This window comes from Malus sylvestris, chromosome 16 (assembly GCF_916048215.2).
Source record: "Malus sylvestris chromosome 16, drMalSylv7.2, whole genome shotgun sequence".
NCBI classification, from domain to species: domain Eukaryota; kingdom Viridiplantae; phylum Streptophyta; class Magnoliopsida; order Rosales; family Rosaceae; genus Malus; species Malus sylvestris.
The window spans coordinates 32,478,894-32,506,440 of NC_062275.1; the positions used below are offsets into that span (position 1 = coordinate 32,478,894).

The 27,547-nt window shown below is 40.4% G+C and overlaps 1 protein-coding gene across 1 annotated transcript; it reads left to right on the forward strand.

Moving 5' to 3' along the window:
• The first annotated feature begins 5,309 nt into the window (after nt 1-5,309).
• On the forward strand, nt 5,310-25,858 carry LOC126606667 (putative cytochrome c oxidase subunit 6b-like). The gene is made up of 3 exons (XM_050274044.1): nt 5,310-5,511; nt 5,841-5,896; nt 25,752-25,858. Exons 1-3 carry the CDS (start codon nt 5,335-5,337, stop codon nt 25,765-25,767), a joined length of 249 nt encoding a protein of 82 aa, XP_050130001.1. The 5' UTR covers nt 5,310-5,334; the 3' UTR covers nt 25,768-25,858.
• The last annotated feature ends 1,689 nt before the right edge of the window (nt 25,859-27,547 follow it).

Here is a 27,547-nt window from a genome sequence, read left to right on the forward strand (position 1 = left end):
GTTTTAACCCTCAAATTCTTGAGTCGGCCTTATACTCTGGAGGAAACCATAAAACCCTCTAGCCCAGTTCAAGAATAAGCTTGTGGAAAGTTACTTCTTCAAAAGCAAAAGTATCTCATATCATCTCTTCTCCATTTGCTTATTCTTATCTGTGTTGTTGTTTACGACACAAGGAGAAGGAGAACAATCAATCGGAAGCCGAAGTTGAACCTCCGATCCAGGTTGCTTGCTTGGAAGTTTGATTGGTTACCTTGTTTGTTACCTCATTCGGTAAATCTCCTAGCTCGATGACTTGGGGGACTCCTACTATAGGGTTTGTATCGCACTTGACCAAGCCCGAAACTACAAGTAAGCTTCAAGTGAAAATGATACATTACCTTGTGCATCTTCATCGATTAGATACCACCCCTGGATAGAGGAAAACTACTTCTAGAGAAGATGCCACATCGACATATGAGACAGATAAGGCAAGTGAAAATGATACCACAATTTGGTACTTAGAAGTTTCATGATTACTCAATGGCTTGGATCTTGCAAGTCCCCAACCGAGGAGCTTTCCTCACTCGGGAACTTAGGGGAGCACTGCTTGTACCAAACTTGACCAATCCCAAAACTACAGAGCACCGGTCAACGTTATACCGTCAAGGACCTAAAAGAGTTTCCCTCAAACCGAAAGGCCAATCACAGCGCGACACGTGTCGACATCAGAAGCCAATCATAGCGCAACACGTGTCAACATCAGAAGCCAATCACAACACGACACGTGTCAATGTCAGAATGAAACTATAAACTCTCTTTCATAAATAGAGATCATTCTCTCACCATATTTCCTAATGTCATTTGTACTAAATCATTCACTAGTACTCACTAAATGAGAGCTTGAACCTATGTACTTATGTAAACCCTTCACAATTAATGAGAACTCCTCTACTACGTGGACGTAGCCAATCTGGGTGAACCACGTACATCTTGTGTTTGCTTCCCTATCTCTATTCATTTACATACTTATCCACACTAATGACCGGAGCAATCTAGCGAATGTCACAAACTTAACACTTTCTGTTCTACCAAAGTCCTTACTGATTTTGTGCATCAACACACCTTGTAAGAGTAATTGCAAAGGCTTATTGGTTTGAATTGCTTCATGTTTTTTGGGTGTAGGACCTTGGGAATTAAAATAATATGCGTTGAATTTATCAGGTTTGGGCAAGCTCCCCTACTAAGGCATTCAACAGCCATCCCCATCACCTTCGAAGAAATAATATCCCAAATATTTTGAAAAAAGACCCCTTGGAACCCATCCGGACCAGGCGCATTCATCCCTCCCATTTCAGCCGAAGCCTCACTGATCTCCTATTCATCCACCGGCTTCCCTAAAGCAACATTCATCTCAGCAGTAACAATTGGGTCAACACATTCCAGAATGTCCCCCCAGCATCGACTCCCCTCCGTTGAGAACAACCGCAAGAAATGGTCGTCAATCATACGCCAGATACTTGAGAGATCATCCGTCCAATTCCCACTTGCATTTTGGAGCCTCCCAATATGGTTTAATCGCCTGCGTTGAACCGCAGATTGGTGGAAGAAAGCAGTGTTTGCATCACCCGCTTGAAGCCACCGAACGTGGGACCTCTGAAGCCAAAATTGTTCTTCATGCTCCTTACGTTTGTTAATCTTCTCTGTGATCTCCTTAATCTCATCCATATTTACCCCCAATTCATTTGCAGCCTTCCTAGATGGTCGGAGAAAGAAGTAATCTCATTCTTCCGGCCTCTAAAAGAGGCAGTGCTCCACCTCTTAAGGTTTCGTTTAGTTGCTTGGATTTTCCTATGCCATTTGTTCAACCACGAAGCTTCAACATCCATGTTCCTGGTTCTTTCAATAGTTTATTTGCACCCCGACTTCTTACACTATAAAGCTTCGAACTTGAACAAGTGCTTGGTCTGCATACCACCTGGGTTAGAATTAATGATTAAGGAGGAATGATCAGAGGCGCAGGCCGTCCCGTGGGTGACGGTGGTGCGAGCCACCAGGCTTGCCAAGTACCGTTCACCAAACCCTTATCCAAACGCTCTTGAACCAGGGAATTGTTACGGGTTCCACGCCAAGTGAATTTCAGACCCATAAATCCCAAATCAATCAGCTCCATGGTGTCCATGAAATCTTGTAGATACTGAGGTCTAGAAATGTTCATAGAGACCCACCTTCCTTCTCGAAATCCCATAGAATTTCATTCAGGTCTCCTCCATAAAACCAAGGCCTTCCCACTGGTTCCAATTCCTGAGAGATCCATCTCCAAAAATCCCTCTTCTCAACCCTATATGGGTTACCATAGACCCAGGACACTACGAATCAATCTGACTCACCCCTAACCCTCAACTTAGAATGGATCAGGTTCTTTGACAAGCTAAGAATGTTGACTTCTATCATTCCATTCCACCATAGACTGAGGCCTCCCGCAGCACCTATAGGGGGAACATCAAAACCATCTTGATAACCCATCCTTCTGTGCACACCTTCAATCCTGTTATTTTTCATTTTAGTTTCTGAGAGAAAAATCATAGAGGGTATATATTGCCTAATCAGCCCATGAAAGGCTCAAACCACTGTGTCCGACCCAAGACCACGACAATTCCACATAAGAAAAATCATGAAGATCTTGCGGCTGTTTCGGGCCAGTCGTCACCGCTACAGTTTGATTCCCCTACGTCAATAGCCTTTTGGTTCCAGTCGACCACATCCTAGATTGAGACCTCCAAAAGATCCTCCTCCGCCACAAGGATACCCACGTTGTGCTGATCCCCCTCCTTGATAGTTGTCCCCCTCGACGATTTCCTCCAACCTTTCCTCCTAACACTACCCGAACTGCAACCTTCGACCTTCGCTTTCTTATTATTCTGCTTTAAGTTAATCCTCAATCCTTCGGTTGCCCGCTTTATTCCCAGCTTCCCAAAGACTGTAGTAAGGTGGTTTTTTCTCCGAACATCCTTCACCTATTTCTGGAATTGAATGATGCAAAGTAGGAAGGCTGCAAACGATAAGGCATGTCCTCGAGATTTGAGACTCCAAAATTGGCTTACTTGGGCTAGTCTTGGTAGTTCCACTAGGTCTAGTCACACCCAACTCCTCACAACTGACATTCCTATTTTGGGCACTCCTGCATCCTCCCATAGATTGCCTAACCTACCCTTGAGACTGTCCATCGCTAATCACTAGTTGAGGCCCAGCAGAATGAGGCAACCCCTACACCTGATGCCCAGCAATGCTAGCAGCGTAGGCCCTGGAAGAGCGTCCCTCTAAGGACATGGCCTGCCTTCTCTCCCTACTCGCTCCAGCACACCTCCTCTAGCCTTGAAAGATCACGTCATGTCTGGTAATGTTCAGCACGTCACGAATAATCTTCGTTCGAGTCTAATCCCCATACCCCGCGGCACTATTCGTATTTGGTTGATAGGAGCATTCAGTACTATCATGCCCGATTCTCCCACACTTATAACAGAAGTTCTGCAGTCTTTCATATCGGAATTCCACCCATGAGTCTCGATCCTCATTCCTAGCCAACCAACACACATGTAGTAACGGGTTAGTGGTATCAACCATTACCCTTACACTAAGGTACTCCCTAGCATGTGTCAAGTCTTCCACCTCTAGGACTTCCCCAATTTTTTCGGCCAAGCGTTGAGCGTTCTCAAAGGAGCTGAGATACATATGGACCCCTCTCATCTGGACCCAAAATGGGACCATATGCATCAGAATTTCCTCTATAGCTAGGTCACAAAGCCATCTCTTCACAGAGAAGTTTTGCTTCATTACAGCCCAAGGAACCTGGTCAAGAATTTTGGATGCCATGTCCTCGTCTCTAGCTATGATGATAAAAGTATTCTTTTTGACCCAGTTTATCTGAATCTCACCAAACTCCTTCCAAACATTTCTTAAGATGTTCCTAACCCCCCACTTGTTAAGGGAGTGGTTGACCAGAGCCTCTCCCATCAGTTTGACCCCTTGCTATATGTTATCCAACTCCATAGCCCCTTCAAGTTGGACGGAGAGCTCCTCAATCTCTGTCTGCACCATGTCGCGGAGCTCAGTTTTTGTCACAGTGAGTTGCGATTCAGCTTCACAAAGTTGCCAAATATTTTGACCCCCTTGAAACAGACTTATGCAGTGAATAAAGCTAACAATGGGCAGAAAGAACTTCTTGCTTATTCTCCAAATGTACTTCGAAACAAACCAATTAGCCATAAATGTTGCCAATATGGAAGTAGACGTATTCGCCATAAAGACTATGTTCAGAACTTTGCTCAACCCTAACCACCCCACCCACCATAGAAGCCTGATGGGGGTTTATATTGACCCCAAGAACCAGATCACGAAATAAAAAACCAAACAAACTAAATCAAGGGATGAAGATTCGCCGCTCAGAAAAGTACCAAAGATTCGTCCCTTAAAGTAAACTGAGCAACAGAGTAGTTAAGTCCCTGACACCCATCTGAGAAAGAGTTTGAAAATACCTGGGAAACAGATCTGACAGATAAAAGCCAAGGGAAGAAGCAAACCACTGCAGCAGGACATTAAGTAGCCACTCGAATTTAGATCTGAGAGATAGATCTCTTTTCCTGGACAAACCATCAAGAAAACCTGCAGATTTGACAGCCAATATCCACCCACCGACCAAAGCAGAGAGTAAATGCAGGGGTGATAGAGAGTTAAGAGAGAGGGAAGACCGAAATCTAATATGGATTCACTGGAAGAAGCACCGAACACAAAAATTAATTGCAATCAGAAGACGGGACACTCACAGATGAGGGAAGAGCTCTCACAGGGGAGAGAACATCTCTCACGGCAGAGAGAAGATCATTAAATAATGATTGCTCACCTTTTCATCAACCAGTATACAGTGTAGACCTGTATATTTATCAGTCGTTTATGGAATTCTCGCTCTCCACATTCTACCCCCTAGTTTAACTAAAGTAATGTTTGGTTTCTTAATTTTGTATCTAATGCTCATCTTAGGATAACATTTGTTTTCTATGATTTTAGAATCAGTGGAGATGTTTTTGTAATGTTTTCCTTATATTAATGAATATTATCGCTAGATAATTGCATGCATGACCAGGTATGCAGACCGTGACAGATATTGCCTTTAGCAATCAACACGTGTCTTTTCAACGCGGCATTGTACAGGAAAACAGAAAAATAACATAATTGTGTAGGATGCAGATTTGTATGTAACATTCTTACTCACAGTCACACACCGCAACCGCAAACTAAGTTCTTATATCGGAGAGAAGATAGCTAGCTACACTCTACAGAGAGAATTGAAATTGATCAACCATGTCGGCTGCTTCCCAAGTCGATCCACACGACAAGATGAGAGCCAGAAATGTGAACAGGGTGGCTCGGGGAGAGCAAGATCCTAGGCCTGCTCACGAATACGGCTCCATCAAGTCAGCACCCTCTCCGCCACCGCCGTCCTCGGCCTCAACAATCAAGGATCACAGCAAAATCGAGGTCTCTTTAATTCTCTTCCTTTCTCCGCATTTGTAATGTAAATACTAATGTTTTTCATCAAAAACATATGTTGTCAAACAAATGCTTATTACGGTTGTCATTTTCAAGGTTCACAGTATGAGAACATAAACATTTTATAACTAAAAATGAAATGCGTGCCCAAGCAGAAAAACTACAAGAGATTATGACTAATTGGCATGAACGCTCCTCAATCGGGTGCCCAAAATTTTTGTTTACGATATAGCTAATAATTATATGGATGCTAATTGTTGCTACTGATAACAACGAATAAAACGATGGTATGTTAATGATGTTGATCATATTGGCAGGTTGAAGATAACCCAACAGCGAGGCACTGTTATGCAAGTTACATACAGTTCCACAAGTGAGTAGTACCAGTGGCGGATCCAGGAAATAATGTTTGGGGGGTCAACAAGGATAGTGCGCGTAGCGTGAAATTTTTTTTTAACAGAAACGGCATGCATATCGTCATTTCATCGGGTCTTGGTAGGATAGCGTGATCAGCCTCTAACCGATAGTTACCATACTAAAAGGTGCCTTCACTGTCCCTGACAACCAAAAATAAACATAAAATTGGGTTGGATGATTCATAATAAACATAAAATTCTGATGTCAATATGGTGGTTCATAATAATATTTTTTAGAGATCATATTAATTTATGTTGAATATAAAGAGAAATAAAGTTGTTAAATATGTGGATGTGGAAAGGGCACACACATCATTACCATTAATTTATGTCAAATATGTGGATGTGGACGCATGGGAACTTTGCAATCTGCACCAAGACTTAATGGTGACATCTTCAACTTGACACACGAACCGAACTGACAGCCTATGGCTTTTTACACAAAGCAAGCAATTTGATGCTAGCTGTACAAATTTGATTGGAGAGAAACTAAGAAAAAAAATTAAATAAGAAGAGTGTGTGGTCACGTGGTGTGAAAGGAAGAGAGAGAACGTCTTCGTCTTCGTCTTCCTCTTCCGCCAAACCGAAGGAAAACCAGAAGAAACCCGGAAAAATGCAGCAGCTCCAAGAGGTCGCACCAGCAGCTTTAAGGGGTCGCACCAGCAGCTCCAAGGGACCTCTAAGGTTATTTCCATGGCTTCCAAGGGGTCGTGCGACCCCATTGACCCCACTGTGGCTCCGCCTCTGAGTAGTACCCCTATATATTAAGCTTTTTATATCTCTGTAAATGTTGATCGTATATTAAGGGAGATTTCTAGTTTAATTATGAAGTTCAAAATAACCTTAAGCTAAAAGTCATATTTTAAGTCCAGGTACGTACTAGATAATTAAAACAGTTAATTAGAATTAGATGCCTCATTTTAGATTTTTCTAAATTAAACATTTGTTACTTTTCAACTTTTGATTAAAGTGCTTTTACTTTTAATTAAACTTTATATTCCAAGTATATTCTTAATTTAAGTATTTTATAAATTCTTTTAAATCCATTTCTATGTTAAAAAAAATGCACTCAATAATATTCATTAATTTATTGTTATTTTTATGGAATCTCATCCCTTCCTCAATTTAAGGATTCAATTATATCTACTGGGGTTCAAGATTAATTGGATGAAATATAGTTTTTCCAATTTCCAACTCAACATTTTATATAGATTATAAAAAAACAAGAGTTCGTTTATATTTAAAATTGAGATGTAGACTAGACTGCCTAATTTTATGCAACTGAAAATAAATTTGAATTTTTTAACAACTACTTGTAGTAGCAACGTGAACTAAGAGTTTTCACTTTTTTATTTTTATTTAAAATGAGTCCTTATTCCAATAATTAATTATTAAGAGTTGACAAAATATTTTTTAGTGCAATGTTTTAATGTGAAAAGTTATCTTTTTTTTGGGTTACACAACTTACACATAACATACCATAAGTTTTGTACGTACCAAAATAAGGATAATATAACGTACTAATAACTTGGTACGTACTAAATAAAGAATTGCATAACGTACCAAAAGCAATATTTATAACGTACCAAAATACTAATACGTATCCAGATTAAATTTATATAACATAACAATAACGTACCAATATGATTGGTACGTTATATTTAATATATCTGTTTAGTACGTTATATTTAATATATGTGCATGTTATATTTCATAATTGTATGTTAATAGGATGTTTATGTGTTTTTAGAATTTAAAACAACAAATTATTTGAATAAGAAAAATTCATTTTAAACGAATTATGATAAGATAAGATAGGAAGTTTGTGGTGATTTTAGAATATTTGTTATATTATTTTCTGAACTAGTTGGTTAATTAAATACAATAAAAATCATAATTTTTAATTAAAAATTAGTAGAAGAATGTTTGATCAAAAGTTTAAAAGTTATAGATGTTTGGTTAAAAAATTTTAAATTTGAGGCATCTATATCAAAATGCCCCTAATTACAATGTCAAACTGATTTGTTAGTTAAAGTGCCCAACAATCACAAGCAGTGGCGGATCCAGGTTTTCAAGATCGGGGGGTCCCAACATAAAAGCTCAAAAATATATATATAAGACTAATTTGGTTCCAAATCACTATTTTCTACTGAATTTGGTTCATTGAATAAATCAAGATTAATCTGAAGGGTAATAAAACCAACAAATTCTCCTCAACAACATAACGCAATTAGTGACTCTACAAAGATAAAATTTGCTAATGTAACACATATCTTATAATTAGGAGTTGGGACTAGAGTCTAAGATTAAAAAACTTATATGAATTTGGAATAAATTAAATTAGGTAGCTAAAGGCGGTGGAACGGCAAATGGTGGTGGGGAATAGGGTAACTTGGGTTTAAAGTTGGAAGGTTGCGACAATTGGGGTTGAGAGTTCTTAAATATAATTTGGGGATATTGGAAAAGACCGGGGTTCTCGGGCTCTGTAGAGAAAACAGAGATATTTTAGTTTTTAAATTTTTTATAATGACCAAGCTAAAAAACGCTGTCGTTTTGGCTTGGTCTTTTAAAACAAAAATTAAAAACCTCTTCTTCTTTGTCATAAGCACTGTGCCTGCACATTCATGGAGGCAACAAGCCTCTCCATTGCACCTGCCCAAATTGTTGGAGGGTCCGGAAGGTCGATCACAAGTGTTTCTTCAAACTTCCGAAGGGTCCTAGGATCCCCGGGTCCCTGCATGGATCCGCCAGTGATCACAAGGTCATATATATTTTTTTCTTTTAAAGTAAATTGAATGAAATAAGTGTCTGAGCCCGGGTTCGAACCGGGACCCCTAATGTGTGAGACTAGCGTGATAACCGACTACACATTAACCTCCCCAAGCCTACCAGTATGCATACGTAATTTGTTTTTAAATAAAACATTTCACTGCAAGTGGGTCTGGTTATTGGTCTTCCTCATCACCATTTAAACCCTTCCCTTTCTTTAGTGTAAGTTAGTGCAAAAAATTTGCTTGCAATAAAAAATAAAACATAAAAAAGTCCACTGCATTAATCAACTATGGAGTATATTCTAATTCACAGATTTTCCTTAGATCTGCACCCCAAGCCATAACTCCTCCCAAAGACCCCAAAACCCTAGATTTGCACCCCAAGCCCTAACTCCTCCCAAAGACATTCTGAAATCCTGAACTCAAATTGATCAACCCTAGACCTTGACCGATCCAAAACAATAAAAGTCAATCACGGACTCTAATGAACCTCTCAAAATCCTAAAACAAATCAACTTGAGTACATGATGGTAATTTTACCCATCTTTTAATTAGTATAGGCCTTCTTGCAATAAAAATTGTGGTCTATTCTAAATATTTAGTTGAGCTTGGTAATTTTCCCTAAGAGTTTTTATTACAAATGGTCATTGAAATTGACCTGTACCGTCAAAATGGTCTCTAAAATTAAAAATCGATCAATATAGTCTGAGAAATAGATGTCTCAAATCAATGTGGTCATTCTCTAACAATTCTATAAAAAAAATTCTATAATATGCTGATGTGATATATAAATGGTCCCACAAGTCTAATTATCAAATTCTTGAAATTGACTTGTACCATCAAGATGCATCTTGATGGCATAGGTCAATTTTGGGACCATTTGTGTTAAAACCCATTAAATCTTGTGGCCCTGTTTATGTGCCACATTAGTACATAACAGAATTTTTGACAGAGTTGTAACGAAATAGCCATATTGTTTGCGACACCTATTTTTAGGGATTACATTGGTCAGTTTTCAATTTCAATGACTATCTTGATAGTGTGAGTCAATTTTTAGGACCATTTGTAATAAAAAAAAAAATTATGCAATTTTTTCTTTAAACCTAAGTTATTTATACAGCCTTCAAGTTATAATTAGGGTATTAAGTAGCTAGTTAAGGAAAAATTAGTCTCGAAGATATATAAATTTTCCCAACCATAAATAATGAGTACCTCACAAGTTAAGGAAAGAAAATAAAATTAAGGGTGTCTTATCACCTAGAGATAGGGATGGGCAAAATACCCATGGGTTTGGGTAATCGCGGTTACTTGCCCATTTAAAGTTAACGGTTATGATTACGGGTAACCGTTTAGATGAACAAACAGTTATGGGTATAACCGTTTATTCGTGAAATTTAAATGGGTGGTTATGGTTATGACCCGCAATTATAACGGGTATCCATCTGTTATGAGAATTACCCACGGTTATAACGGGTGTCCATTTATCTGTAAATTGTAGTTATGGTCCCTTAACTTTAACTCAAATGGAGCAATGGTCCCTTAACTAAAAATTCATTACCATTGGTCCCTCAACTCATCAAAACGTGCAGCTGTGGTCCCTCAACTAAAAATTCATTACCATTCGTCCCTTAACTTTAATTCAACTGGAGAAATGGTTCCTTAACTTTAACCCAATTGTAGCAATGGTCATTCCAACATAACTTGTTTTAACAAAAAAATTTACGTAGTTGACAAAACGGACCATAATTACACATTTTGATAAGTTAAGTTAAAGGACCCTAATTATATAAATGGTTATTCCAACATAACTTATTTTTTGACAAAATTGATTAAAATGACTATACCTACACATTTTGATAAGTTGAGGGACCAATGGTAATGAATTTTTAGTTAAGGGATCATTGCTACAATTTACTTTTTAATTTAATATAGGGTAAATTACATAGTAACCCCTCATGTTTGAGGTCTATTACAACCTCATACAACATCTTTAAAACATTTCACTTTCATATCTCACGTACTATTTTATTTCAATATAATACATCTGTTACATTTTTCATCCATTGATCTGTTAAGTGCTGACGTGGCTGTCAACGTGGCACACCACGTGGTAAAAATTTTGAATCTCCTTTAAAAAAAATAAAAAATAAAAAATTGAACACCACCTCCCGCAACCCCCCACCCTTGCAAAGAAACCCAAAAACATTACCCCTCCCCCCCCCAACCCACCTCCCTCTCCTCCCATCAAAAAACCCAGCAAACCCCCACCCCACCCCCACCTTCATGATCCCTTTCTCCTCTTCACCCTCACCCCTTTTCTTCCTTCTCTCATCTGCAATCCTACCCACCCTTAGCAAACCTAACTCCACCACCAACCAAGCATCGAAAAAATTCAAAATTTGAAGGACAAAATTAAATACATACCTCGTTGTCGGAGTCGACCGACTCACCGACTTGCAGGGTTCGAATGGGAGAGAAAGTGAGTGCGAGCGAGTTGCAGAGAGTAGAAAAGGGTGGGTGAGGTTGTAGATGAGAGAAGGGTAAAGGGAGTGGGGGTCGGGTTGTGGGTGAGCTGGGTCCCGAGGGAGGGGGGAGGGTTAAGGGGAGATGGGTTTCATTTTTTATTTTTTATTTTTTTTATTTAGGGATCTGAGTTTGGTTTGTGGTGGTGGGGAGGGGGGAGGGGGGTATACAGGGAGATGGGATGGGTTTTGGTTTATTTTTTATTTTTTATTTTTTATTTTTTTAGAAAATTCAGGTTTGTTTTTTAAAATATATATTTGCCATCTGGAACACATTTGGCAGACACATGACACAAATGTGGCAGCCACGTCAGCGCTTAACAGATCAATGGATAGAAAATGTAACGGATGTATTATTCTGAAATAAAATAATATGTGAGCTATGTATAGACATCGAAATTTTAGCAAAATAAATGTTGACCAATAAGTTACAATTTCAACGCTCACGTGTCACATAAATTTTACATGTAGCGTGTGACTAAATGAAAATAAAAATAAATCGGAAAAGTCATCAAACAAGACACGTGTCAACACCTGGCAAAAACAACTTATGTCATCTGAATATTATATTCAAAATTAGGCTTTGGAAAATTCTATAAATAGAAGCCATTTCATTCATTTTTTGGGAGGCATGGACATTACACCAAAACGTTGAAGCTTTGAAACTCTAAAACTCCCAAGCAAATCCCGAAGGATCAAAAAAGCTTTCTTCGTTCTTTGTCAAATCCTCTTTCAAAATCAAGCCCCAGAAACCCCTTGAAGATCCGTTCCAAAGACCCTTGAAGATCCGTTCATTAACAGTTTTTCAAGATCAAGCCCAAAACCCCTTGAAGATCCGTTTATCAACTGTCCATCAAGATCAAGCCCCAAAGGCCCTTGAAGATCCGTTCATCAACTGTTCATCAAAATCAAGCCCCAAAAGCCCTCAAAGATCCGTTCATCCTATTTTATTGAGACCTGCAACAACGCGGGGATGGAAGGATACTACCTCGCTAAGCAGTTTGTGTGCTCGCTGAAAGAAAATGCCTTTGAGTGGTACACGGACCTCGAGCCTGAGTCCATAAATAGCTGGGAGCAATTGGAAAAGGAATTCCTCAACCGCTTCTACAGCACCCGTCGCACTGTGAGCATCCTATAGCTGACGAGCACGAAGCAATGGAGGGATGAGCCAGTAGTGGACTACATCAACCGATGGCGCAATCTAAGCCTTGACTGCAAGGACATGCTCTTGGAGATCTCTTCAATTGAGATGTGCGTCCAAGGCATGCAATGGGGGTTACATTATATCTTTCAAGGCATCAAACCACAGACCTTCAAAAAGTTAGCCACCCGTGCTCATGACATGGAGCTAAGCATTGCTTACCATGGAAAAAAAGAGCCAATCACCAACTTCAATAAGGACAAGATGTTGGCCCCAAATGTAGATAAAACTAGAAAGAAGCCCGCTAAGGAAGCGTTCACCGTCAACGCTGCGCCTATCAAGATCTCCTCCAAAACCAAAGCAAATGAGATAAAAAGAGGTAAGCCTCCCGGTACCCAAGACAGGTACAAAAGCACCTTGAGGGAATTAGACCAGAAGGCGTACCCTTTTCCTGACTCAGACATGGATGCAATGTTAGACGACTTGCTAGAAAAGAAGGTAATCGAGCTACCCGAATGCAAGCGGCCTAAAGAGATGAATCGCATAAACGATCCTAAATACTGCAAGTACCATCGAATCGTGAGCCATCATGTTAGCAAGTGCTTCGTCCTTAAATAGCTTATCATGAAGCTAGCAAAACAAGGGCGAATCGAGCTCGACCTCGAAGACACGGTCGCAACACATACTACTACAATTGCATTTGAATCCTTCGATCCCGTGCCTCTCCAAGCGACACCTGACCATTCCTATCAATGCTCAAGTTGCACAATACCTTCTGCGCAACCATCGCCGAGGGCAAACGACCAGGGTGCACTTATCAATGATGAAGAATGATGGACGTTGGTGACCTATAAGAAGACGAGGAAGCCAATACCACAAGCTATAAGGTCAAAAGGAGAGCAAGGGAGAAAGCACCGTCACCGCAATAGTAGGAAGCCTAAAAGAAACGAAAAAGCTGCCAAACCAACGTATGATGGGGAACCTATGGATTAAGAGCCACGCATTCCTGTCTCATTGCACGAGTACTTCCCGAAGGACTTTTCCAACAGTGCACTACCGTCGCCTGTCACATGATTGAAGTAGAGATGGAAGAGCCCTCAAAAGGCAAAGCTATCGTCACCGAGGAAGAAAAAACTCTCACGCTCGAAGAAGGTCTACCAACACACTTTAGCGTCGAGGAAGCGTTACGATTGCTAAAGAAAATACGAAAAGCACTGGTAGCGGTCTTGGAAAGTCCCGACGACCACAAAGTGCAAGAAAGCAAGAACGAAGGCTTGACCGAGCTTCGGCCACATGAATGTGCCATATGTTGTGCCACTGAGGACGCAATCCACTTCACCAACGAAGACTTGCTGCTAGGATCCAAGCCTCACAACCACCCTATCTTCGTCTCTGGGTACGTCAGGGAGCACAAAGTTAACCGCATGCTTGTGGATGGTGGATCAGCCATAAACATCATGCCAAAGTCAACAATGACTACAATCGACATCAAGGCAGATGAACTGTCCCTAATTCGTCTACTAATCCAAGGTTTTAATCAAGGAGGACAAAGAGCAATGGGCATGAGCCGAGTGAAGATGACTATTGGTGAACTCAAGTCAAGCATGATATTCCACGTGATTGATGTGAGAACTTCTTACGGCTTGCTCTTAGGAAAGCCTTGGATCCATGCGAATGGAGTAGTACTATCCACCCTTCACCAATGCTTAAAATTTTACCGAGGAGTGAAGGTGATCTATGGCGACACCAAACCATTCACCGAAGCTGAATCACATTTCGCAAACACCAAGCTCTACATGGATAAAGACATGGTGCCCGAAGCTCTTCCAAAAGAGATTAAATCCACGGGCAAAGCAACACCTAAAAGGCAGGAGTGGCAAGCTATGGACAAGAAGCAAGAATGAGAAGCCATGCCGTCTTCAAGCAAGAACGATGATGAGCTTGCTAAACCTGCAACAACCAAAGGGAGTAGGACGCCCTCAAATAGACCAAACACACCCGTCTTCCGATACATCCTGATGTCAAGAAGAAAGAATGGTCAATCTCCGTTTAAAACTGGAGTAGGCAAAGTCGATGCATAGCGGCACAAGGATAATGTAAAGTTGCTCAAGACGAACGCAATTTTATCTCTGACCCAGCTAAGCGACGCTAAGGTTGCAAGACTACCACAAGGCTTCATAAAAGCTCTACCAAAGGGCGTGGAACTAAGCTTTCTCCCAACCAAGAGGACCGAAGAAGGTTTTGATCTAAACACCTATAAACTCATGTCGAAAGCAGAGTACAACTTTGCTTCTTCTTCAAATCCTGGAAAGAAGGTTTCAAACTCCATCAACAATAAAGAACGTGACCTTACCAAGACTCAAAAGAAGTTGAAGAAGCATGGTTACAGAGTTGACAACAACAAAGCTGGACTTGGCTTCACACTAAATGCACCCGTAAAAATTTCAAGCAAAGCGAAAAACGCTAGCACTCAACACATCAGCGTGAGCATTGAACAAGATCAAAAGGAGCCTAAATCCGCCTCTTAGACGTCAGTCTTCGATAGGACGAATCGTTCAAAACCCAGAACGTCAGCACTTAATCGCATTGGTGGTCAAAACCGAACCTTCGTCTTCAAGAGGCTTAACATGCCAACCTCCTAAAGTTTTGTTTTTGAAAGGTTGTCAAAACCTAAGAAGCAAAATAACACGGCTAGCTCTCCTCCTCGTCGGTCAGCTTTGAAAAAACTTGAAGACAACAGGAAGTTTCCCATAAATAGGAAGACGACGTCAAAGGAAGAAAAGCTCGACAGGCTAGCAGAGAAAGGCGATATTCGAAGCTCAATTCATTCAAGGATGAAGTGTCAAGCGATCTTGAAGGTTGACACAAATGGACCACTGAAAGTAAGAAGGCGCACCATCATCCATACAGGACAATCTTCATGCCAACAAGCCCAAAAGGACGACACTGAAGAGGAAGCCCAAGATGTCTTCCACATCACGATCCAAGAAGGCAAAGAAGACAAAATCCCTGAGGAAGATGTCACTGCTGCGCCACCACAACTTGAGGATAGGGGGCAAGCCACGATTGATGATCTCAAGAAGCTCAACTTAGGCACAAAAGAATAGCAGAAACCTATCTTCGTAAATGCGCTGCTAAGTGTGGATGAGATAGAGGAGTATTACCAACTGCTATCAGAGTACAAAGACGTCTTTGCTTGGAACTTCAAGGAAATGCCCAGCCTTGACCCTGTCATCACTGTGCATCATCTTGCAGTCAAGCCTGGAACGCGACCGATAAAGCAAACTCAAAGACACTATCGATCCGAGCTCATTCCATAAATCAGGGCAGAGATTGACAAGCTAATCGAAGCAGGCTTCATTCGAGAGGTGCAATACCCCAAGTGGATCTCCAACATCGTCATCGTCCTTAAGAAATCTGGACAAATACGTGTTTGTGTAGACTTCTGAGACCTCAACGACGCTTGCCCGAAAGACGACTTCCCGTTGCCAATCATCAAAATCATGGTGGACGCAACCACTGGCCACGAGGCACTGTTATTCATGGACGGCTCTTTTTGATACAATCAAATTTGCATAGCTCTCGAAGACGAGGAACTAATAGGCTTCCGCACTCCAAAAGGTATCTACTGCTACAAGGTGATGCCCTTTGGTCTGAAGAACGCTGGAGCTACATATCAACGTGCAATGCAAAAAATCTTCAATGACATGATACACAAAAACGTAGAATGTTATGTAAACGATGTGGTGGTCAAGACAAAGAAAAGATCAAACCACTTGAAGGATTTGTGAATAATGTTCGAAAGGCTGCGAAAATACAACCTCACGATGAACCTGTTAAAATGCGCGTTTGGCATCACATCCGGAAAGTTCCTTGGCTTCATTGTCAAGCACTGTAGTATTGAAGTGGACCAGTCAAAAATCAAGGCCATTCAAAGCATGCCTGAGCCAAGAAACCTGCACGAGCTGAAAAGTCTGCAAAGACGGCTGGCCTTCATCAGATGCTTCATCTCCAATCTTGCAGGGCGTTGTCAATCGTTCAGCCGACTCATGAAGAAGGATGTTCCGTTCGTATAGGACGAAGCATGCCACAATGCTTTTGAAAGCATAAAAAAATATTTGTCAAACCCACCTGTCTTGGGGGCGCCTATGCCCCGGAAACCACTCATATTGTACATCGCCGCTCAGGAAAGTTCAGTTGGAGCACTCTTGGCCCAAGAGAATGAATCCCATAAAGAATAAGCGCTCTACTACCTTAGCCGAACTCTCACCGGCGCCGAGTTGAACTACTCCCCGATAGAAAAGATATGCCTTGCCTTGGTGTTCGCCATCTAGAAGCTTAGGCATTACATGCATGCTTACACTATCCACTTGGTTGCTAAAGCTGACTTGGTCAAATACGTCATGTCCAAACCAGTCTTGACAGGGCAACTCGCTAAGTGGGCGTTGCTTTTTAAATAGTATGAGATCATCTACATCTCAGCTAAAGTCGTCAAGGGGCAAGCGCTAGCAGACTTTACACCCTACAACTACTTCATGGCCATTCGATTCATAGGGATTGGACGTCGTAGGACCAATTGTTCCAAAGTCATCTACAGGAGAAGCTTACATCCTAGTTGCAACAGATTACTTCCTCCAAGTGGGCTGAAGCCATACCCCTAAAGGAAGTAAAGAAGGAAATTGTCGTCCGCTTCATCAAGGAGCATATCATCCACGGGTAAAATGTGCCTCGCTACATCATCACTGACAACGGAAAACAATTCTCCAACCGACTCGTGGATGAGCTCTGCAAAAAATACAAGTTCAAGCATTACAAGTCTTCCATGTATCATGCTTCGTCCAACAGTCTTACAGAAGCATTCAACAAAACATTGTGAAATCTCCTAAAGAAGGTGATTGGCCGAACAAAGAGAGACTGGCATGAAATAATAAGCGAAGCACTTTGGGCATATCAGACGACACATAGGACTCCTACCCAAGCTACGCCTTATTCTCTGGTATATGGCGTGGAAGCTGTTCTACCAGTCAAAAGTCAAATCCCCTCACTAAGAATGGCTATACAAAAAGGCTTGACTGATGAAGAAAATGAAAAGTTGCGCCTTCAAAAGTTGGAAGCACTCGACGAAAGAAGGCTCGAAGCTCAACAACACTTGGAATGCTACCAAGCACGGCTATCCAAGGCATTCAACAAGAAGGTCCGCCCAAGGTCTTTCCAAACCAGAGATCTCGTCCTCGCATTGCATAGGTCTATCATCACAACTCACAAGACAAAAAGTAAGTTCACATCAAAGTGGGATGGACCATACGTAATACAAGAGGTCTACACCAACAGCGCCTACTTAATCATGGCAGAAGACAACTTGAAGATAGGCCCCATCAATGGTAGATTCTTGAAACGCTACTACCCTAGAACAAATGCTCCACACTCCTGGCCTGCAGGAGCATAAACTGCGTACGGCACACACAAAAAAAAGGAAAAAAATGCATTTGAACTATGTTATGACTTGATCCCTCCTTAACCAAGGGTACGTAGGCAACTTGAAACGTCAAAACTTCAAGTACAATCACACCATCTAAAAAAAAAACTTTGAAGAATGAAGATAAAATTCAAGAAGGTAAATACTTTATTTCTTTAAAAGGAGTCAGCTCCAAAGCCTTATTACAAGAAAAACAAAAGACACTACTTGAAAACTATGTCCCTAAAACTACGAAGGCGATCTTAAAGCAAGCCTTCCAAAGTTTTCAAAGTCTCTACCTCGGTGGGAGACAAGATGGGCAACTTCATAGTCATGCCTTTCTCTCATTCTAGGCGTGAAATCTCCACTTGGTACTGAGAAAGTGTAGTTCCCTGCTCCGCGAGAACACTTTCAAGTTGCGATGCTTCGATTACCAACTGCTCACACTCTCGTAACAACGCATCTAGACGCACCTGGACAGAAATTAGAGAAGTCCCTGTGACTTGATAATCCCCTGAAACAGCTTGCTGAGAAGACTGAACTTGGGCCAGTGACAAGTTTATTGTTGCTAGCTGATCCGCTTTAACATCTGGACTCAACTTCTCCGAGGAAATAGCACGCAAGGAAGAATACTCAGTCGAGGCAGCCATAAGTTCGGCAATCTTGATCTTCAAGGATGAAGAATCAACATTAAGGTTGTCAATCACATAAACAAGCTTCGACAAATCCTCATCGAGCAACGTAAGGTCTTCCAATGGACATTTAGAAATCCTATCCTTAATATGGCTCTTGATATCCCTTGCCGCACCAAGACTGATGCGATGGATGAGTTGCTCAGTATCACTAAGGTTTGGCCCTCTCAAAGAGATCTCAGAGCTAGCTAGCAAAGGTGTTGGACGCATGACGGGTTCTTGCATACCTCGACCTACACATGGCAAACTCGGGAAGTTCGATGGATTTGGAACAAGCTCTGCACCAAGCGGATCCTTGATCTCCATGTCTGTAGGTAGGTCACCTCCAATAGCATCTCCGTATAGGAATAAAACTCTGCAGTTGCCAAATCAAAAGGACCAGAAGGCCCAACCTAAAAAAGATAAAGAAAGGTGTTAGAAACAAAAGCCAAAATGGTGAAAGCAGAAGAAATCGCGAGAGAAAGGAAACACATACATCTCTCTCAAATGACACACGATCATCAAATTGAGGAGGCCTAAACACTTCTTTCTTCTTATGACAAAAATTGACATCGCTGTCAACCTAAGCACCCTTAATTGGTCGCTTATTTGAAACTTGTCGACGCTGATGTAAAATAAATCCATCTTCGTGCGAATCAACTTCATCTCCTACCTCTTCAGAATCATCTGGATGTCGAGGAGACAAGCATGAGTGTTGAAGAGCTAAAGCTACAGGTCTATCTTGTAAAGGAGCCACACTTACACAATCAAGAAGTACCAGTTGCATAGGAACCACAAGACAAGCCCTCTCTCGACATATCATCGCCTCAATGAGAAGAATTGGTACCACTTGCCATCCTCAAGTTTTTATAATGTGCCTTTGACCACCAACGTACGTAAACATGGGTCACTGGATTACTCTTAAACTCGTTCTTGGCTGGCAGCGTGATAACAACATGTGTACATGCACGGGTACAAGACTCCCAATGCATATACACGGTTTGCAAGGTTACCAATTGGTTCTTTTCCTTCAGCTTGCCTAGCTCGTTTTGGACAAAACCAAATTGCCTGCTGAAATGGTGGATACTATATGGCTAAACAATGCATCGGTATTCTTACCGCAAAGAAACAAACCCCGAGCGAAGACTTATAAGATAAGACAAGTCTGAAAAGCGGAGATGTGAATTGTCTACGATGCCTCGCCGCACCGAGCCAACTCTCGCTAAGGGGTCCATCCTCAAATCTTCACAACTTTTAAACAGCGCTCGCGCCTGCAAATCATCAAGGCTCTTCACAGAGAGCACACCAAAATACTTTGTCATCAAGGGCCCCAGCTTGGCTACAGTTGATGAAGAGGGCCTTGACTTGTCTAGAGTCGACGAAGAAAAATGAGTGCCAAAGTATTCACCCAACCAACCATACACATAGTGGTAAGGAAGCACCGCAGCCCAATCTTCAATGCTAGCCGAGTTCGAAACAATGCTCAAGCCATTGTAAATGTTGGCTAAGACCGGAATAACAAGGCTAAAAGACTCACCTGCAACCATCTTGCTAGCAACTTTGAAAACTCCAGGATGAGACGTCGCCTGTTGGGAAAACAAACTTGCAAAGCCAACAAGCTAAGAAAGCAGCTAGGTAAGACTTCTCCATATGCTCTGATGCTATGCCAAGATCCTCAAACGCTCTCAACTCGTCAAAAGAGCGGCGCCTGGTTGAGGCAATAATACCAGACGGGTCTGAGTTCCCCTTTGACCTAGTGGTCTTGTTACGACCATTTCTCTTTAAAGGCTTCTTATACCTCATGGCCTCCCAGTACCAAAATCGGATCCATGAGGAAATCCTCACACCTCATTTACCTGTAGCATCTTGGAAAAGCTTATGATACGCCCAAAACAAACAGCGGCAACTCGCAGGCAATCATCGGCTATTGCAAAGAGAAAGTTCCTCCACGTCGGGAACGACCTCGTCGTAAAACTTACCGTGGATCGGCAAACCTCCGATCCTGTGAAGATTCCAAAGTGAAATTGACATCTCCTCTTGCGCCGTGTGAAGTGTGTTGGTCGCCGAACACCAATGCTTAAAGAACGCACGAATGACGGAAGGATGGCGATCGTAACTAAACAAAGATGTGTACACAGCGTGGTAAAGGCATATCTTTAGATCGGCTTAAGACATCTTCAAGCCACTCCCAATAAAACACATTAAACACGACCTCTCCAGTAGTCGACAGGGTACCATTCCAAGCAATAGCTCCGCTGCGAATATGATCACCAAGAAGCTTAAACGAGGCCGAATGATTGTCACGAGCATGGTGCGAAGGATTCAAGATAAGAACCCTCGATATGCAAGCCTTCTTCTTTGTATTTAGTTGAACAAAGTCTACCACCTCCCAAGATACTTCGGAAGACCATGACTTAATATGCATGGAGTTGTCTTTTGCGGGAAGAGCAAGCGCCTTAGGACCAGTCAGTGGTGCGTAAAGCTTCAACGTTGTTCCCTTATCTTGCGAATCGCCGTCCTTCGCAAGAATGGTGATGGTGTTACTCTTAAAACACTTGAAAAATACCATGACTGCAAAAAGAAAATCAGCCACAAAACTTGAGCAGCACGGCAAATAGGGTAGCTACAAAGCGGTCCTTCATAGCACGCTACACTGGCGAAGAAAACCAAAATGCTACGCAAATCGTACTATGCAATCCCGCTGCAGGCTCTTGCACAGCACCACACGGCAGCGCACCACCGAGGGAAAACTATTATCAAAAGGCACTACACAGCGAAACCCCGTTGCAACCCATTGCACAAGTACTAGGCAGCAGAAAGCATAGGTACATCCACGTCCTGCTCACCCCACCACCAAATACCACATCTCTGAAAGGCTTCATGAGGATCCCGGCATCCTGCTTCGCCCTCTCAAAATTAAAGATTCCTAGTATAAAAAAAAATTCATTAATGGGATACACACATTATATATATATATATATATGCAAACGGCAAGGGGACAACAACCTGCAACATATATATATATATGCACACGGTCAGATGGGACAACCACCTGCCATATATATATATATACACATGATCCTAGAAATCAAAGTCGTCCTCAGCATAAGCCCTACTCATGTAGAGGCTTCACAAAGACACTTTGGACTCATCTTCTTCCTTCACCGCAGCCTCCAAACTGGCTGTGCAGCGAGCAGAGACATTAGTGCAGCGATAAAGTAATGCACACAGTTGTGGTGACAGTCAGCAGCAGCACGGTGTAACAAGGACGTGAGGCAGTGCAGCAAGGATGACAAGGCAGTGTAGATGGCTATGCAATGGTAGTGCAAGGCAGCAAGAATACAGTGGCTGCCCAATGGCTATGAAATGGTTGAGCAATGGCAGTACAAGGCAGCAAGAAGGCAGGGGTTGCGCAAATGGCTACAAAGTGGTTGTGCAATTATGGCGTCCAAAAAAGCAAGCGGACATACACAAATATAAAGCAGCAAGCTTCGGTGCAAATAGAACTACACTTGATAGGTTAAAACTTTCAAGCTAATGGAAACGGAATAAGGATCGAATACCTGTCTAAAAGCCTTACAGGAAGGCTTATTTATACACAAAAGAAATTGAGGAATTTGATCAACGTTATAGAGCACATGCAATGAATGATGGCGCTCACACATGCAAGCAGCCTGCAGAAATCTTTTGGAGCAAGGAAAAGCTTTAACAAACGTGCATAGCATATATTTTCCTGACACTGCAAGCAGGATATTTGGAGAAGAACAAGGATATGCAGCTTTAATTGTATTTTGAGATTATAGTGCAACTATCATTTGCTCAACCCAATGGTTTTCCTCTTTTCTGCCCATCGCCCAGCAAATCAATATAAAGAAACAAAAAAGGGTGAAATCTTGGTGGATCAACACCACCGAAAAGCAAAGGTGCATGTGCACCATTCTGAAAAGAAGAAAAAATAAATATATATAAAAAAAAAGTGGAATATTGGTGGATCAGCACCACCGAAAAGCAAAGGTGCATGTGCACCATTCTGAAAAGAAAAAAATAATAATATATAAAAAAAAAAATATATATATATATATATATATAATAAATTTAAAAAAAAAAGGTGGGATCTTGGTGGATCAGCTGTTGGAAATGTTCCCTAAAACCAATCATATGATGATACTTTACGGACATTTCACATGTTAAACTAATCTAGTTTAATATCAAGGGCAAAGATTATTGTTTGAGCCGTCTCATATAAATGTTATATGCTTAAACGATAAGTCCAAGGAATATGTGATTGGGAGAATGTGATCTAAAGAAGTTAGATTCATGAGACCATTCTTTCATAGACACATCCTAAACGTTCCTGATCATAAGATTGCCAATTGGGCATTGACAGTCCGTTAAGATTAGTACGTGTTGTGTCTTCTCTCAGGGAGAGTGACTAGTCTCGAGTCATTGGTGTGTGTGACATCAAGACAAGTACGTAGGTGCTCAATAGCGAATGAGTTCACTGAACACGATCAACGAAGAGTTCTCATGTTCATGTCACATGAGAACTCATGGTTGGGATAATGCAAAGTAGTCCTTTGACCTGAGGCATCATAGTTGTCTTGTGGTTAGGTCCTTGATCTTTGATTATGTCAAAGTCACTCCATTCGCGGGTGTCCACGGCATAGTTGGGGTTAAGCCACTTAGTCATGGAGGCAAGTGAATGCGCAACAAGGGATCTCTAACCTTCAAACTGTTTGAGGGAGAATACTCTATGATATGATTAAGAATCTCTGGCCAGAGTATGAATGAGATTTAGGAAGTCGTTCCAAATCACATTCAAGGTAATCATATAAGCACACGAATCACATTGGATAGTGGACATGAATAAACTATCAAACCAAACAATGTGGTCAAGAGTATTGTATTAGAGAAAGACCGTATTGCATTTGTAATCCTAAACTGAATAGGTTCTCCACCTCTTCTGATTAGCTTGGGTAACCATGATATGCTGCTAGGTGTCACTCATGGTTTGTGGAAGCCCTAAACATGTATAATCACTAAAGGGAGAATTGAAAGTAAGTTTCAATTCACAATCGATTTGAAATGGTTTTAATCGCCCACTGCCTCGCTAAAAGGAACCTAATGGATCGTACACCGTGTAAGGTGGAGATTGAAGAAACAATGGAGATGAGTAAGAATAATTAAATGGTTTAATTATTTATGGCAAGGATTAATTAATATGTTAATTAATCAAACGAATAAGTTCGTTAAAGACCTCGGGATAGTTTTGGACCTTAAGGCCCAATGGGCTTCGAACGTCAAGCCCATTGACTTAAGTTGTATGACAACTTAATGAATAATGATTCACAAAGGCCCAATTAGCCCAAAAATACCCTAAGGCCGGCCATTTAGAGATGGAGTGAGTTTTGGACTTATTTACAAGTTTGCCACTCCAATGAATTAAGGTATAAATATGACTTTATAGCCAAAATTCATTTAGGGTTTCTTTTAGAGAATTGGAGAGAACATATCTCTCTCTTTTCTCTCTAAGAGGCCGGCCTCCTTGGAGGGTTTAGCTAGCAATCCTTCTACTCCAAGGTCACTCATTTCTTCTCCAATCTAACCTTGGTGAAGAGACTTAGAGGTTCTCAATTTTGGGAACTTGGAGAACCATTTCATCCATCCAAATCCATAGATCTAAGATGCAAGGAATGAAGGCCCTCTCTTTGGGTGATTAGCCTTTGCTTATGCAAAGAGGAATCTACAAAGGTATAATTTCTCAACTAACAAATGTTGTTTTAAGTTGAGTCAAGGTTCACCAATCTACTAGGCTTTGAATTTAATGGGTAATGTTTTGTTTTGAGTGCATGCAAGCATGATTCCGCCTTTTAATTGTTAATTGCATGCTATAGATGTTGCTTAAATGAACATGTTTTTCACAAAATTTCCTTCATCAGCACCATCGAAAAGCAAAGAAAAAAAATATTTATATATATATATAATAAAGTTCTTTGGTGGACGACACCATGTGATATATATATATACATATATAATAAAGTTCTTTGGTGGACGACACCATGTGATATATATATATATATATATATATATATATATATATATGTTAAGAAATCTGGAATGCAGTTATGGCTGCCTTTAATGTATTCTATATCAAAATCAAAAATGCTTAATATGGCCTGCCATCGTGCAAAAATCTGTTTTGATGCAATGTTTTGAACGTCTTTTTGTAAAACATGTTTTGCAGATTTGCAATCGACTCTAACAAGAAATTTTTGATTTAATAAATCATCTTGAAATTTACTAATGCATAATACAATAGATAATATTTCTTTCTTAATAGTACTATAATTAGTTTGTGCAGAATTCCATACTCCTGAATGGAAACGGACAATTTGTTCAGGGGTATCGGAAGAAGTTTTTTGCTTGAGGATACCTCCATAACCGATATCAGATGTATCTGTTTCAACTATCTTAAAAGAGTTGTGAGTTGGAATGCCAAGACAGGGCAATGTCTTAACATGAGTTTTAATCTGTTTGACAATGGAGGTGTGATTTGGAGACCAAGATGGAGGATTATCTTTAAGACGATCAAATAATGGTTTACACTGCTGACGAAGATGAGGATAAAATTCTGATACATAATTTAATGATCCAAGGAATCTTTGGAGTTGGGTTTTTTCAGTAATTTGATCTGGAAATTTTTCTACAAATTGGATAACTCTATCTATGGGTTGGATGGTAGATTGGTGGATATTGTATCCTAAAAATCTAACATTCGTCTAAAACAGTTTAATCTTAGAGGTAGAAACAACTAATCCATTAGACTTAATTATTCTAGCAAACAAATGCAAATGTTTCCAATGTTCGTCTATAGACTTTGAATAAATAAGCACAACATCAATGTAAACAATCGAAAAATGGCTATACTGATTAAAAATTTCATTCATAATATTTTGAAATTCGCTTGGAGCATTTTTCAAACCAAAAGGCATTACATTCCATTCATAATGTCCAAAAGGAGTTACGAAAGCTGTTTTGTATTTATCAGATTCATTTATTTGAATTTGCCAAAAACCTGATTTCATATCAAATTTTGAAAAAATAACTGCTTGAGAAAGTCTTTTGATTAAATCTCTTTTGTTAGGAATTGGATATCTAATCCATTCCAAAACTTCATTCAAAGGTTTATAGTTAATAACTAATATGGGAGTTCCTCTTTCTAAATCTGCCTTTTTCTGAACATAAAATGCAGGACAAGACCATGGTGATTTAATTTTATGGATAATTCCTTTGTTAAGAAGTTCTTGGATTTCTGTTTTACAGAATTCCATGACTTCTTGACTCATCTGGATGGGTCTGGCTTTAGTAGGTATTTTGGACTCATTAAACTCCTTTATATAAGGAAGTTTAACTATGTGTTGCTTACGATGCCAAAAAGCATTGGGGATATCAGAACAGACTTCATTAATAAGTTTCTTTTGAAAATTATTAATAGTTTCTAACAAAGACTTATTTGTTAGCTGTTCTTCAATTCTTTTGTGATTAATTTCTTCTTTTAAGAAATTAATATGTTGTGACTTATTAGTGATAATACTAATAGTTTTTGAAATATTGTTTTTTTGTAAGTGTCTTAGTTTTTTGAGGTCTGTTTCCAGGCAGAACTCAAATGTGACTTTCTGTCCTAAGACTCTGGTGGTAATTTTATTATGATAAACTTTAAAGGGATATACGAGTGCTAAAAATGGAAGTCCTAATATAATTGAATCAGAAATATTTTTTATTAAAACAAATGAGGTTTTGAAACAAACATTATTTTGGCAAACATGCGCTTTAGGTATTTCATATTTCAAATGCATAGGTGATTGATTAGCAGCACTAAGTATTTCTGTTGATTTATGAAAGTATACATATATATATATATATATATATATATGTGTGTGTATATATATATATATACACACACACACACACACACACATATATATATATATATATATAAAGTCCTTTGGTGCTTCTCGCACCATGTAAAAAAAAACAAAAAAACAAAAAAACAAAAAAACAAAAAATGTACACTAAATGAAACAAAGCTCGTTTATTGATTTCTCTGGAAAATTACAAAGGAAACATATACATGAGTGAAAAGAAAAAAGAAAAAAAAAAGGAGAAAGCCTTCACAAAGGTTGCTTACGTGGCACCTCATCACTCGGCAGAACTCCAGGAAGAAGAGGCGTCGGAGGTTGATTGTGTGGAGCCTCAACACTCGGTATAACTCTAGAGGACGAAGGCAATAGATGACTCTAGAGTAAAGTCACAAACATTTGATGGTCACTCTGAATCCAACTTTCAGATTCCTGCAGTTGGTCAAGCTTTCTCTTCATGCTCGTCGAGTAACTATTGGCAAGCATGTGCAACTTTCTATTCTCGTGCCGGAGCCCTCTAATCTCTTGCTTAAGGCTCGCCACCTCAGCCATCAAGGATTCGACCTGGCGAGATTGAGCAAGAAAGCGTTGGCCCATATTTGATACGGAGCCAGCACACTGAACACTTAAAGCTAGAGAGTCCTGAACAGCCAACTCATTAGACCGCTTGGAAAAGATCCTGTTGTCCTTTGTCCTTAGGGGTGAGAAGATTTCTAGCTACCACCATAGCAGTTATGTCGTTCTTAGTCACAGAGTCCCCAACCATAAGATGACCTGTAGGGGATAAGAATAATGGGTGCTATATGTTGTCTGAAAAAGACATATCAACATCTTCCCCAACATTCAAATCAAGACAACGGTCAGATGGGCAAGCCATTTGCAGGAATGATGAAAGAAGAAGAGGTCGTGTAAATCGAGTTCTTAGAAATACAAAAAGAGGGGAATTCCTAAAGGCAACAACTCTCTAAGTGTGTTTTTTTAACACAATTCATGACTCTATAAAAAAGAAGAGGCAACAGGGCCTGTTCAGAAATCGAATAGGCAACAGTGCCTATTCAGAAATCGAATAGGCAATAGGGCCTGTTCAGAAATCGAAGAGGCAATCTGCCGCTTGTTCAGAAATCGAAGA